This window comes from Bos grunniens, chromosome 24 (assembly GCF_055505025.1).
Source record: "Bos grunniens cultivar Pamir isolate PY7600 chromosome 24, Bosgru_T2T1.0, whole genome shotgun sequence".
In the NCBI taxonomy this organism is placed as follows: domain Eukaryota; kingdom Metazoa; phylum Chordata; class Mammalia; order Artiodactyla; family Bovidae; genus Bos; species Bos grunniens.
In genome coordinates this window covers 48,359,890-48,373,718 of record NC_141188.1, presented here as the reverse complement: position 1 = coordinate 48,373,718, position 13,829 = coordinate 48,359,890, and the positions used below count along the sequence as shown (strand labels likewise).

The 13,829-nt window shown below is 46.8% G+C and overlaps 2 protein-coding genes across 23 annotated transcripts in view; one reads left to right on the top strand and one right to left on the bottom strand.

Moving 5' to 3' along the window:
- Positions 1-8,228, top strand: part of HDHD2 (haloacid dehalogenase like hydrolase domain containing 2) — a 49,430-nt gene extending 41,202 nt beyond the window's left edge. For all 9 annotated transcript variants that reach the window (XR_015154035.1, XR_015154036.1, XM_086373414.1 and 6 more), the window contains 2 exons: positions 534-597; positions 4,972-8,228. Coding sequence is in view for 7 of the 9 variants with exons in the window: in XM_086373406.1 (XP_086229532.1) it covers positions 534-597; positions 4,972-5,075 (168 nt within the window). In the remaining 2 variants the exon portion in view is untranslated. The remainder of the gene's footprint in view (positions 1-533; positions 598-4,971) is intronic.
- Positions 8,229-13,039: 4,811 nt separating this feature from the next.
- Positions 13,040-13,829, bottom strand: part of KATNAL2 (katanin catalytic subunit A1 like 2) — a 112,442-nt gene continuing 111,652 nt past the window's right edge. For all 14 annotated transcript variants that reach the window (XM_086373401.1, XM_086373398.1, XM_086373391.1 and 11 more), the window contains one exon: positions 13,040-13,444. In XM_086373401.1, coding sequence (XP_086229527.1) covers positions 13,305-13,444 — 140 coding nt within the window. In that variant the 3' untranslated portion in view covers positions 13,040-13,304. The remainder of the gene's footprint in view (positions 13,445-13,829) is intronic.

The window sequence follows — 13,829 nt, the reverse complement described above, 5'->3', positions numbered from 1 at the left end:
TGCCCTGCAGTTGGATCATTTGCCTTAAGAGCTGCCAAGTGATAAAATACCTTTTTTCCATGATCTATTTTAAAAGGAGATAGATGGGACCTTCCCTGGTGGTCCAGTGGTTGAGACTCTGTGCTCCCAATGCAAGAGACCGAGATTTGATCCCTTGTCGGTGAACTAAATCCCACATGCTGCAACTAAGACCTGATGCAAATGAATAAATAAAAATAAAAAATATTTTAAAAAAAGAAATAGATGTACATGTGCAAAACATGCAGCGCTGTAACTGCACTTTCTATGTTTGGTTACCGGGGTTGCTACTCTTGTTTTTTACCTCTACCTCCGTGATGCTTCCCTTTCCAGTTAGTATGCTCCCTTAGACTATCACACCTGGGTTTATCCTTTTTTATACCTCCCTCCCTCTCGTTTTAAGAAAAAGCATGGGATTGCAGTTGGCCATTCCAGCCTAATAAATCACTGGTAGGTTGGTTTGTTGGCGAGCTCACTGAAGACACTGGACTAAACGCTTCGTCACACTTTTCTAGGACTGCAGAGATGATGTTGGTGGGGCTCAGAATGCCGGCATGCGGGGCATCTTAGTCAAGACAGGTACGTATCTTCTGTACAAGCTTTCTCTGAAACAGAATGGTAAAATACACCATTCTTAAAGAACAGTCTTTGATAAAATGGCAAAGCCCACTGGGTACTTTAATTCTCTTTCCACCACAAAGCAAAAATAAAGTGGGCTTAGGATTGCAGGGAAGAGAGACGACGTGAGAGGGCCCGTACTGTGCAAAGCTAGGAAGTTCAGATCAGAGTTCAGAGGTGTTTTCACACTTCCTCAGAGATAGTCATACATAAGACAGTTAGCATTTATATGATTTTCTGGATATACAAACCACTGGCTGAGCAAAAAACCATTGATCATGGGGCTCTGTAAAAATATCCTTTCCTTTTGAACCAGGTATAAAATGATGACTTTGACCTCTTTGGGGACTGACTAGCTAAGTGATACTTTGTGTTAATGTTGTTTTAAAAACACACATAAAAAAACTTTTTTCTTACCTTTCCTGTACTGTTTTAGTAACAATTTCCTATACCAAAATTAAGTAAACTGGGTGTGGTCCCTCAAATAAATTTAAGGAAAGAGAAAGAACTTAATGGGGAAGCCACAGTTAATACGGCATCATGAGGACAGCAGACCAGTTAGGTGTCTTGGGTCTCAGTCTCAGCTCTACACTGACTCTGAGATTCTGTCAGAGCCCTTCACCTCTTTGGACTGTTTATAGATGATGGGGCTGGACTGGTCCCTTTTAGCTCTGTGCCATTTTCCAGCGTGGAGTGTGATGAATAAAATCCTCTCAAGGTAAGGAGAGACAAGGCATGAGAGCTGTGTGTGGGCATGTGCTGTTGCGCTGAGAACTTGATCAGCCTTTCCAGGTAAAATGAAAAGGTCTCCCCCACACCTGCCGCCAGAGGATACCTGCTGAGCTTGGAACTAATAGCACGTGTTTGAGGATGACAGCCAGGGTCCGGTCCAAGAATTGGCATCAGACTCTTATCAGTTAAATAGCAGATAAGGGGTTCTGTGGGCTTCCCTGGTGGCCCAGCAGTTAAGAATCTGCCTGCCTATGCAGGAGATGCTGAAATCCCTGGAGAAGGAAATGGCAACCCACTCTAGAATTCTTGCCTAGAAAATCCCATGGACAGAGGAGCCTGGCGGGGTACAGTCCGTGGGCAGAGTCAGACACGATGTAGTGACCGAACAGTAACAGCAGAAGGCTCTGTAAATGGCTCTGTGAGTTCATATGCCTGGCTTTGTACAGGTTGTCCAGAAAAGGGAGAATTTAAACAGTCATAGAAGACCTGCCACCAGGAAATTTTTAGAAAAATGTATATTTACTCATGACTATGGTGTTTGTTCAAGAAAATGTGGTTGCATGAAAGCTATTTTGAATTTAAAAACAGAAACAAGAAAACAGGAGATGCTGCTATAATTGAATAAGAAGTACTTGTCAGGCCCTGGCTTCCCAGGTGGCACTAGTGGTAAAGAATCTGCTTGCTAATGCAGGAGACGCAAGAGACTCGGGTTTGATCCTTGGTTCAGGAAGATCCCTGGATTAGGAAGTGGCAACCCACTCCAATATTCTTGCCTGGAGAATCCCATGGACAGAGGAGCCTGGTGGGCTACAGTCCATGCGGTCGCAAAGAGTCAGACCCAACTGTGCAACTGAACACGCATGGTGTGGACCAAGAGGGACAGTCTGCTCGTGCAGGAGGTCCCGGGGGAGCCTTGCACATGGTGACTCGTCGCCTTAGAACTAACAGTGTTTTTGCACATTTCTCATTCAAAATGATCACCATTTTCCCTGGAACATCACTCTGCTTTGATGGACGCGAAAAAGAGGACAACGGGACCTATCAGGGAGTCAAGAAAAACAGGCACACTCATCATCTTGCCTTGTGTCTGAATTTTCAGATTCCTGACATTCACCATTTTATGATCCGATCATTGAGGAAATCCACAGATAACTATTTCTAGCGTTCCCATAAACATTTCCTTTCTTAGCTCACGTAATTAAGGATTTACACCAAGTATGAAAACTGCTCCTGTGCCAGTGTCTTGTGGGCCCAGCTCCCCCTAGCGGGTCTCCATGGTTCTGCCTTCTTTTCTGACTGGCCATTGGCTGTGGTCAGCCCATCACACAGGCAGCCAGTCAATCTTAGAGAAGCCAGCAGCTCTACACAGTCACATCTAAAATGTCTAACTTAGTTATGTAGCTAAGTTCAGCTCATGAAAACAGACCCATTTGTACTGTTCATCTTTGGTCAGAAAAAAAAAATCCCAAGACCACTGTTCTGAAAGTGTACAGAGCTGCAGATTCCACTGATGGTTTTGAACTGAATGCAGTGGACAAGTGCATGGTTTCTCAGTGTTGAAAATCACCATGGAAATTTTAACTTACGCAGTGATTGTCTTGAGCAATTTGTTTCTCAGTAACACATGTTAAACGCTCAATATACATTTGTAAAGACTAGCCCCCCTGATGCTGCTGCTGCTGCTAAGTCGCTTCATGTCTATACTTCTATGCAACCCCATAGAGGGCAGCCCACCAGGCTCCGCCGTCCCTGGGATTCTCCAGGCAAGAACGCTGGAGTGGGTTGCCATTTCCTTCTCCAATGCATGAAAGAGAAAAGTGAAAGTGAAGTCGCTCAGTCGTGTCTGAATCTTAGCGACCCCATGGACTGCAGCCCACCAGGCTCCTCTGTCCATGGGATTTTCCAGGCAAGAGTACTGGCGTGGGGTGCCATTGCCTTCTCCGTGACTAGCCCTGACCAGAATCTAATTCTGTTTAGCATGTAAAACAATGACCTAGGAAAGATGGGATCACCCTCTGTCCAATGTTGTCAACATGGCTTCCTGCATTCTGCCTCCATTTACATTTGTTCATCCAGGAGAGTATAGACTGCCGTGCTGCGTCAGGCCTGAGTGGCGGTGGCCTGCTCCCTTCACTCCGCCAGCGTTGTTGAGCGCCTGCCACGTCCCACACACAGTGCAGGGTGCTAGAACTTGCACGCATACGCAAGCCACTGTGTTAGTTTGTAGAAACCCCAGGGCCAGACTAAGCAGAAGCATGCTGCAAGCCCTTCTCTCCATGGCTAAGAACCCTGACTTTCACACATCGGTCCTTAAACAACTAGATCCAAGAAGTGGGTGGTATAGTAAAAAGTAGTCATTAACTTACCTGTGAGACCAAGCAGAAACCTTGCAAAGGTTTATACTCAATGGGATTTAAGCTTAAGAAGAAATAAGCAATAGAGTTTGCTGTGTGGACCGTACCGTGGACAGGTGCCTTGAGGATGCTGAGGAGTTACCTTTGTGCATTTGATGCTGGCTCCTTTCCTGAAGGAATTCACAAGTCAGCAAGACAGGACAGGAGCAATGTCACCACCACAGCACCAAGTTGTGGGCTGGGGATTTTCAGGCTTCATGTTTGCTGGACAAAACCTTGTAGGTAGTTGTAGAAAACAAAAGGGATTGTATTGTAGAAAATGGTGAGCCTATTGTTTGGAAACCCAGATTTAGGCAGAGAATACAGGAAATTGCACAAGAATAAAGAGAGCTCACAGAAAGGGGGATGAGAGAGCTTGCAGAAAGGGCACGTGCAGAGGCTGCACTGAGGCTACAGGGCAGTCGGCCTCATCCCCAAGGCCTTGACTGAAGCAGTGTTCCTCCCCGCTTCCCTCTGTCCCTTCTTTCCTTCCTTCTTTCTTTCATTTAACCAGTGCTACAGAATGCCCACCATGTGAGGAGTGCTGAGCTGGGTGACTGAGGGCCTGGTAGGCAACAACAGACATTTGGGGTTCTTTCTGAAGAGCACTGGGACACATTAAGGGTGTCTAAATGGGGGTCATGCATGGCCTGATGACCATTTGTCAGATCAGCTCTGTGTCCCCGTGTGACCAGTGCCCTGCTGGGCAGCCTGGCCGGCCAGCCTGCACATGAGCACCGTGACCATCCGTCTCTCCCTGCCCCCGGCGCGCTCATTTGCCTGCTCACAGGGTTCCTGTTGGGCAGCAGCTCATGCAGTTTCCAGTCACCCGTGAGCTGACAAGGCCTCTATCCTGTGCGGTCTGGGCTCTCATGTAAAAGCACTGATTTAATCCCTGTCCGTATCTTTAGGGCTGGTGGGGGAGGAAATTTCACCAGGTGAGGAGATTTGAGGGCACCCTTAACTGCCAGGTGACCCAGTGCCTGGGATCTGGCATCCGTTGCTGAGAGACCAGAGGGCCTGGGAAATGCTGAACACATCTGGCTTTGGGTTGCCTCGTGGCATCCTGAAGCCTGGATGAAAGGTGCTTTGGGGGTTGTGGAGCCCCCGGTTCTCTCGGCACTGTCAGGGTGGCCTGTGTGCTCACAGGCCACGATTACTCTGGCGTCCTGACAGTAGCCTTTGTTCACGGGCTTTACTTTCATTTCAGGGAAATATCGAGCAGCAGACGAAGACAAAATTAACCCAGCTCCTTACTTAACCTGTGAGAGCTTCCCGCATGCCGTGGACCACATTCTGCAGCATCTGCTGTGAACCGTTACGTGAATCTGAAGGAACTTGAAACGCAGCTTTTCATCGACTGGAATGAATCCCTCAACACACTCAGTGCCGGCCTAGACAGACGCGGACCACTCAGCCCTGCTCACCGTTCAACCCTCTTTTATTGTGCAGTAATTAGAAAGAAAGGTATTGAATTGCAGCCAGCCACTCAGCCGGGCTAATAATCCCTTTTATTTTGTAAAAGAAGATGAGATCCAAAAAAAGGGAAAACTGAGATTGCGTGTTCCTTTTAAAATATTCATCAGGTTAGCGGGGCTGGAGGGGAGTCTGCTGCAGGGAGCCTCGTTCTCTGTCCTCTCAATGGTAAATTGGTGGGCTTCAGGCTGACTAAAGTTGAATGGTATCTTTTTAAGTTATAAAGTACTGTACTGCAGGCTGCATTAGGCTGTAGTTTTAATGCTGAGTTCAGCTGTGAAATCTGTCAGAAGTGCCGAGTGGAGTACAGAACAGAAGCAACAAAATAAATTGTCCTTTAGCCCAAGTGATGGAGTGGATTTGCTTTCACGGATGTTGAAAACTAGATTAGCTACTGTATTACTCCCAGCCTGGGTGACTTCTTTTTCTCTTCATTAACCAGAGATAACTAATTTAAATTTAGAACCTGATTTTAATTTAAAATAATATTTCCATTAATAACCTATTCATTGCAGATACCTATTATACTGTGTAACAGTTGTTTTGGAAATTTTATGTAAAATTAAAACTATCAGTATTTCACAGATGTTTTAATTAGACATTGTTATTAACAGGAACAGTGCAGAAACTAAAATCAAGCCTTTAATGTCTTACAGACCATGCATTTTTGAGGTTAGTGTCCACCCGGGTCCCATTAACTGTACATTTGCAAGATTTCATTATTTTTGCCTCTGACACTGTGGGAAAAATCCTTCAGAAACTACTGGGACAGATTCAAGCTTTTATGTACTTGGTTACCGCGGCTGTAAAATGAAATCTCGCCTTGTAGCATGGATGCTTCTTGTCATGTTAAACCCACCACAATGAAGGGGACTGAGGAGGTGATGATTGTCCTGTGCATTTGCATACGCGGAGGATCCTGGGCCTCGGCAGCTGTTTTACTGGGCTCTTGGGCCTTGGGTTATCAGCACGTAATTGCCCATCATCTTGGTGCTCCCCGCACTGAAGCACACAGCGGTGTGGATGAGCTTCGGGTTTTGATGCTTGTTTAGAGAGCAGCTTGGTCTTAGGTGGGAGGGGGCAGAGCTAAATGGCCACTCCCCTCCTCCTGGCCGTTGGCCGCTCGCTGTTCTTACTGTGCAGATGCTGGACTTAGTCCTAGCATGTGGCAGAGTGCCGAAGACAGCAGTGCTGGGACACCACCCGGACGGGAAGGAGGGGCAGTGGCAGGGGCGCAGAGCCTGGCCAGCACTGCCAGCTCGCCCCTCCAGGACCCTAGCCCCTCCTGCCTCTGCTCCCTTCTCCATAGAGATAACCACGGTGCCCACCACGCAGGCGTGTTGTGAGAGTTAAATGCACAGCCCACCTGTTAAGGACTTTGAATGGAATCAGGCAGATGCTAAGTCTCCCACGTCTGCGATGACAACATGCAGATACAGGAGTGTCCACATTTAACCATCTGGGAAAGTTTGGTAGAATTCATCTCTATAGCCAGTTCAGTGGGGAAGGTCTTCCTGAGGATTTAAAAAAAGAGACATTCTACGATATTTGAACTCCTTCAGACCAGAGCTGCAAAGAGGGGAAGCCCCGCGTGCAAGCAGAGAGGCTGCTGGTATGTTCACCTGTGGCCTGTTCCCCAGCACCTGGGGCAGCGATTCCTTGGCCCAGGCGTTCTCAAGTGTTTGCTCGCTGCTGTGTGTGAAGTGCCTGCTAGGAAGCAAGCGTATAAGAGAAGGATCTGGCCAGGAGGGGCCCAGGAGGATGCCCAAGGCAGTGTGAAGATCCTGTGTCCCTGTCCTGTGATGTCCTGCCCGCAGAATGGAGGAAGTGTCCCCACCTCTGTGCTGCACTTGTTAGATTACACTTGGACCGTCACGCGTCTCCTCTCCCCACCAGACAAGACTGTGTCTGCTACAGCACAGAACAGGTACTCAGGCAGTCACCGGACCAATCAAACTTAGCTGTAAATATCAGAAGAACTTAATGCTAGAACGTTTAGCTGTGGGTAGGGAGGAGAAAATAAGTTTCATTTTAGACTTGCTGTCCATAGAAGAGGCCCATTAGACATTTAAGTAATGGCTCTGATGCTCTGGGGACAGGTTAGAGCTAAAGCCACACGCAGTAGACATGACTGACAGGTGCGTGGCAGGAGAGGGTAAGGCACCGTGTGCACCCAGCCCTGCCAGGAGAAGTGGCTGTTCCACTTTCCTCCACTCTCACGTGGCCCTAGAAGCCATTAAAACCTTAGTTTACCGTTTTATTTAACAAACGTTAAATAGGGCTTTCTAACCGACCTGTCCACAGTGTTGAAATTACTGGAAACATTCCCAGCTCAGCAGGTTGGTCTGCGTTGGGCCTCATGGAGGAGATTTAATAACCGAAGTATGTAAAGGACTTTATTTTCCAGCCATTACATTTCAAGGACTGTCCTGTGGTACTGACCCCCAAGGAAAGTGTTTGTATCAGCTTTACTGTAATCCTGTCCTGGCCCCAGAAAGGGACCAAGTGACATCTTAGGGCTGGAAAGGGCATTAGAGAACATCCACTGTCGGAAGGTGGTCATTGCGTGTCTGCTGTGAGCCAGGTGTGTGCTCGGTGTGATGGGCGAAGGGCAAGTCCTGGGGGAGATACAGTTGTGCCCACTTCACACTCACCATCCAGAATCAGCGAGTTCTGCAGTGACTCTGCCTACCCACCATTCCACCCCTCTCAGGGCAGATAGTGATGCCCCGAAAGAAGGGGGCTTGCCCACCTCCTTCAGCAACGGCTCCATCAAACACCTATGGCTGTGGATGTCACAGACTCCCCTGGAGTGACAGGTGTCATCACCTAACCCTAATTCCACATTGAAAAATTACAGGAGTGAATTGTACAGGAAAGTCAAAATACACCTGTGTTGATGATGTTCAGTTGATTTTGGATCACTGGTGGTTCATGTAGGATGAAACTCAAGTCCTTGGGTACTTATAATAAAGAATTTTTAAAACTGCACTAATGTGTTTCATTAAAACACTTGCCTCGGTGGCAGAGTCCCTTGTCCTGTTAGCAGTTATCTGCATGGAGCAAGTTTGTATCACAGAGTTTTCTTTGACATAAATCACAAAATTTTGCCCAAAATAAATGCACAAGGCCTTTGCTAACTTTGTGTTACACCAACCACCTACTACTCAAAGAATGCTGCTCTCCTTGAGAGGCGAGGTGCCTGAGCACCAGAAATCGTTTATCGTAATTCAAACGGCATCTATTAAAATGAAACAGATTTCAGTATCTTTTTCCAGTATTTAATGTCATACACATCTCAGTGCCTGCTTGTTTCAATGGCTGCTGTGCCTGAGGAAATCAAAGTTATTTCTTAAATGCCCACCGGGAGTAAAGCATCAAGGAAGACCGAGCAGACTGTAGCTCCAACTCCTAGATACAAATCCTCTAGATGGGAAATAAAGCATGTAAACAGCGCACCTAGAAGTCCCAGGGGCTCTGGCAAGTTCAAGGTGGTCGTGTAAGTCCTCCCAGAGAAGAGCTGATGTGCAGTGAGCGAAAGGCTTGGGAACAGTAATCACAACGTCCAGCCTCTGAAGCACATAGAGTGCTCAGACAGTCTGTGGTCTGTCATTTCATCCATTCAATAGCAGTGGCAGAAAGTACCACAACCATGGTGCTAACATTCAGGTAGGGTAAACAGACAATCAGCCGTACACACAACTGTGTCATGCAGTGGAGCTACTGACAAGAACTGATGGAGAACAGAGCCAGGAAGCATGAGGCTGCTGTTCCTTTAGATAACTAGGGAAGGCACCCGATGGCCAGAATGAGTGCCGTGGGTGAAGGGCGAAGAACCTGAACTGCCAGCGTCTGAATTACCAGGAGGTGGCAAATGCAAATCCATGACTGGTTTTCCTGGGAAGGTCAGAGGGTCTGCATTTCCGTGTTCAGTTGGAGCCAGGTCGATGCTGTGTCCTTCGGACAGTTCTGGCCTCTGCAGTTCACCACAGTCCCCACCTCTCCTTACTTTACCCATGTGTTACTATGCTCAAAGTTCTATAGGCATTTCAGTTATGACCTCTGCTTTAAAAGAAAATGCCCCAGGTGGAATTAAGTTAAATTTTCCATCGACTAACAGGCCAGTCTCCTATAGCCCTATAAACTTAGACATACTTTGCTGTTGCTGCTAAGTTGCTTCAGTCGTGTCCGACTCTGTGCGACCCCATAGATGGTAGCCCAGCAGGCTCCCCCGTCCCTGGGATTCTCCAGGCAAGAACACTAGAATGGGTTGCCATTTCCTTCTCCAATGCATGAAAGTGAAAAAGTGCAGTCGCTCAGTCGTGTCCAACTCCTAGCGACCCCATGGACTGCAGCTCACCAGGCCCCTCCGTCCATGGGATTTTCCAGGCAAGAGTACTGGAGTGGGGTGCCATTGTCTTCTAGACATACTTTAGTCTACTTTTAAAAAAATAACCAGAGACTCTAAACAGCAGATTAATCATGTATTAGTTGATATCTCTCAAAGCCCCACTCAAGAGAGGAATAAAGTTGGAATAAACCCACAAAAATGGTAGAGGAGACATCGGTAGATGACAGAGTTCAGTTGTCTAGGATCTGTGAAGAGGTTGGAGCATTTGTGCTAAAATCTGCACAAAGCAAAAAACCAGAATTCATCCTGTAAGACAACCTCAAAGACTCAAGGCTTGGAGACACTGAGCAGAGAGGTATGAGGTGTGGGGCAAGTTTGAGAAGCAAGGAATTGGTTCAAAGCTGGGATAGTGGCTGGAAGCCCAGAAACCCTCCCCACCCTAAGTAGCCAGATGAGCACCCTCAGCGAGGCAGGAGAGGAGGTTTACTCTGGGAGAGTGGACCTGTGAACATAAAGGCCTTGGAGACTATAGAGTCGGGGGTGGGCCAGCGTGAGATGCAGGGCTGAAAACGGGATTAGGTAAATCTCTGCTTAGGCTGCACTGGTCCTCTGGTCCCCTTCCCCTTACCTCCCGGACCAGAGTGCATGGGAATGGGCTTAAGGTTGTTTACCTGATGTGTTTGGCCATTTAGAAGAGAACGCTGATGAAAGTGAAAGTTGCTCATTTGTGTCTGACTCTTGGCGAGCCCATGGACTATACAGTTCATGGAATTCTCCAGGCCAGAATACTGGAGTGGGTAGCCTTTCCCTTCTCTAGGGGATCTTCCCAAACCAGGGATCGAACCCAGGTCTCCCTCTTTGCGGGTAGATTCTTCACCAGCTGAGCCACAAAGAAAACCCAAGAACGCTGGAGTAGGTAGCCTATCCCTTCTCCAGCAGACCTTCCCAACCCAGGAATCGAACCGGGGTCTCCTGTGTTGCAGGCTGATTCTTTACCAACTGAGCTATCAGGGAAGCCCTCAACACTGATAGGCATCTGACAAATCTCAGAATGTTGCCAAGAAAATTAAGCAAATGAAAAAAAGGAGACAGTTATTAATTCCAAGACAGACAAAACCCATCAAGAAAGGAAATATAACCTGATCCAATTCTTGCCTCTGCAGTGAACAATGTACAATGAACAATGTCATAAAAAATATGATTATTGAGTTAACCTAAAACTGTAATAAAACTATTTGAGGATGATAGGGAAAGACTTATGTGTGTGGTATGGATGGGGCAGAGGAATGAAAAAGCTACATTTCATTTCATCCAAAGCAGGAAGTCATTAGATAATGTATAAAAGTGATGACTGCTACTGCTAAGTCGCTTCAGTCGTGTCCGACTCTGTGCAACCCCACAGACGGCAGCCCACCAGGCTCCCCTGTCCCTGGGATTCTCCAGGCAAGAACACTGGAGTGGATTGCCATTTCCTTTTCCAATGCATGAAAGTGAAAAGTGAAATTGAAGTCGCTCAGTCGTGTCCGACTCCTAGCAACTCCATGGACTGCAGCCTACCAGGCTCCTCCATCCATGGGATTTTCCAGGCAAGAGTACTGGAGTGGGGTGCCATTGCCTTCTCCGTAAAAGTGATGAAGAAGCCACTAAAATAAAGGCATGATCTAAGAACAGTCATGCATGGTCATTTGCAGACAAATTTTCCAAGGAATGGGGAAAGGAGAATGTGATTGAATGTAGGTAGAAGTGCTCCAAAGATGAATTTGGAGATACTCAAAAGGAATGGAGGAAGGAAATGTAGGTGGGCTTTGGAAATGGAAGATTACATGGATTTGTGGGAAGGATGGCCAAACCACACTTACCTGAACAGAGTCATAAACTCTCGGGCAGTAAGCTGAGGGGTCCAGCCCTGTTGTCACAAAGCATGCTGTCCACAGGAGCCCTCCTCCACTCCTTTGCCGGTTCACTCTTAAGTACACGTCTAGGACATGTTAAGTACACATGTAGTACATGTCAAGTACCCTGTATCTTAAATACACCTTAAGTACACATACAGTGCACCTGCTTTTCAGGTGGAGGTTCCACCCACTTGAGATTTTATGAAATCAGAAAGGATGGCAAAAGCCACAAGCGAACGCCCTAACAGCTGTAAGAAATGTCAGCTGACAGCCAGGCAAAGAAAACAACCCAGAAGCACAGAAGGCAGCTCTTGGAAATTAAGCAGTACAGCAGTGAGGCCGTTGAACTTGGAGACCTCTGTATCCCAGCTGTCAGCAGTGCCGCTCAGGGCCTACCTAGTGACCATGAAGAAGTTTCAGCTGCGCTTCTGCTAAGATGAAATGTCTTCTTGGTTCTTTTAAAGTCGTTTTATAAGCGTATATTTTCAATTTGATTACATTTTCCATGAAATGATGTCTTAAGAGGCATTTGAGAATATTCTATTCAAAATGATCAATACCCCAATGTGTTTTTTTTTTTAAAAGGGTGAGATCCTTTGGACTATTTAGCCAAAATGTCCTTTTTTTCCTGGAAGTGTTTTCTGAATGAGTCTGACTTGTAGGGATGAAGAAAAGAAGGCAAGGGAGACGACAGAAGGTGGCCACCATGGGAAAATTCCAGGTGGGGGTAGGGACAGCATTACTTAGTGAAAGCCTTCAAAATGTACCAGGATCTGCAAGCTGATGCCTCAGATTGTGGGTTTCTAAATGAGATGTTTCCAGCTGTTTCCAACCCCATAAGAAGATTAAGGAGGAGCCTAAGAGCAGGGAGGACTGTTCCAGAAGCTCAGATATCCCATCCTAAGCTTTGGATCCAACAAGGAGCTGTGGCAATGGAAAGAGAAGGGCTGAACACACAGGGTGTGAGATGTGAAGACGTTAACAGGGGCCAGAACTCAAAACGCTGCAACTGGTGGGTGGGGAAAGTGGTTGCTTATCCCCACTGCTATCAGCTCGTCTCCAGAGATGGCCTTCCCTGGTCGCTCAGATGGTAAAAATCTGCCTGCAATGCGGGGGACCTGGGTTTGATCCCTGGGTTGGGAAGATCCCCTGGAGAAGGGAACGGCAACTCACTCCAGTATTCAGGCCTGGAGAATTCCATGGACTGACTACATGGGGTTGCAAAGAGTGACTTTCACTCTGAGATGGGCCAGTGACATTCCTGAGTGGGGCTAGTCTGTTAGGAGTTGGCTCTGCTGATAGAATGGCTGGAGTCAGAATCAGGGAGAGCTGATGAGATTCAGAATATTGTCAGAAGAAGGAAGCAAACTCTGCTTCCTTCCATGCTCTCACCTTTATCCACCCTTGAACTGTCCGCTGGTCAGATGGTCTGTCAAGCTCCACTTCTGATTGGCTCCCCAACTCAGAACCACCCTGTGCATCCCAACACAACTTTCCTAACCACACATTCTTCAAAAGAAAAATGCCAGTTCACAAAGGAGGAACACTACAAGAAATTACTCATTGAAATTTTATGGGGTCTCACTGTGAGAAAAGTCTCCACTGCATGACACATACCTGTAATTAGAATCTTCAGTATTTTGCTGACATTGACCATGAAAATATCTACTTCCAAAGTAGTACAGTTGTCCAAATTAACCCAATCTTCAAGGTAAATTTTCTGTTTTCTATTCCAATTTTCTGTTCTTCCTGTAAACTTACACTAATCAATGAGGAGGCCTCTGTGGTTTTCTTTGAGGCCAAGTCAGCGTAAATGTGACCTCACACAGACTCGAACTCACTTTGCCAGGCTGCGTATCTCTGAGTCAGACTTTTTGCTGAAGGCTTGGTATGGGCGAGCACATCCAAAAAGTCGGCAGTGGTCACTGTATCCAGCTGGATCCCAGGTAAATTGCTGCTCCCTAGATGGAAACACAAGAATAAGGGCTCAACAATCGACCTAATGGTGATCAATGCTCTTGAAACGCTAATAGACCTTCTTTCAAGACAATGCATAATGCAGCATTCTTAATGGTTAATGCAGCAACAGGCAAGGCTAAAGAAGGTTGGGGGAAAACATCTTTAATGTGCAATTCAGCCCCTGAAGCCCATACACAAAATCTGACTTAAATGTATCGTTAAAAAGTATTATTTAATATTTATATGTGCCGCAAATAGATCCAGCCCCACATAGTGTACCAGAGAAATAAAAGCCCGAGCCCTAAGGAGTTTATCACCTGGGGGCAAAGTTGATCCAAAACAGAACAGAAGAGGAGAAAGGAGTTGGGTGCAGAAGGAAGATTTCCA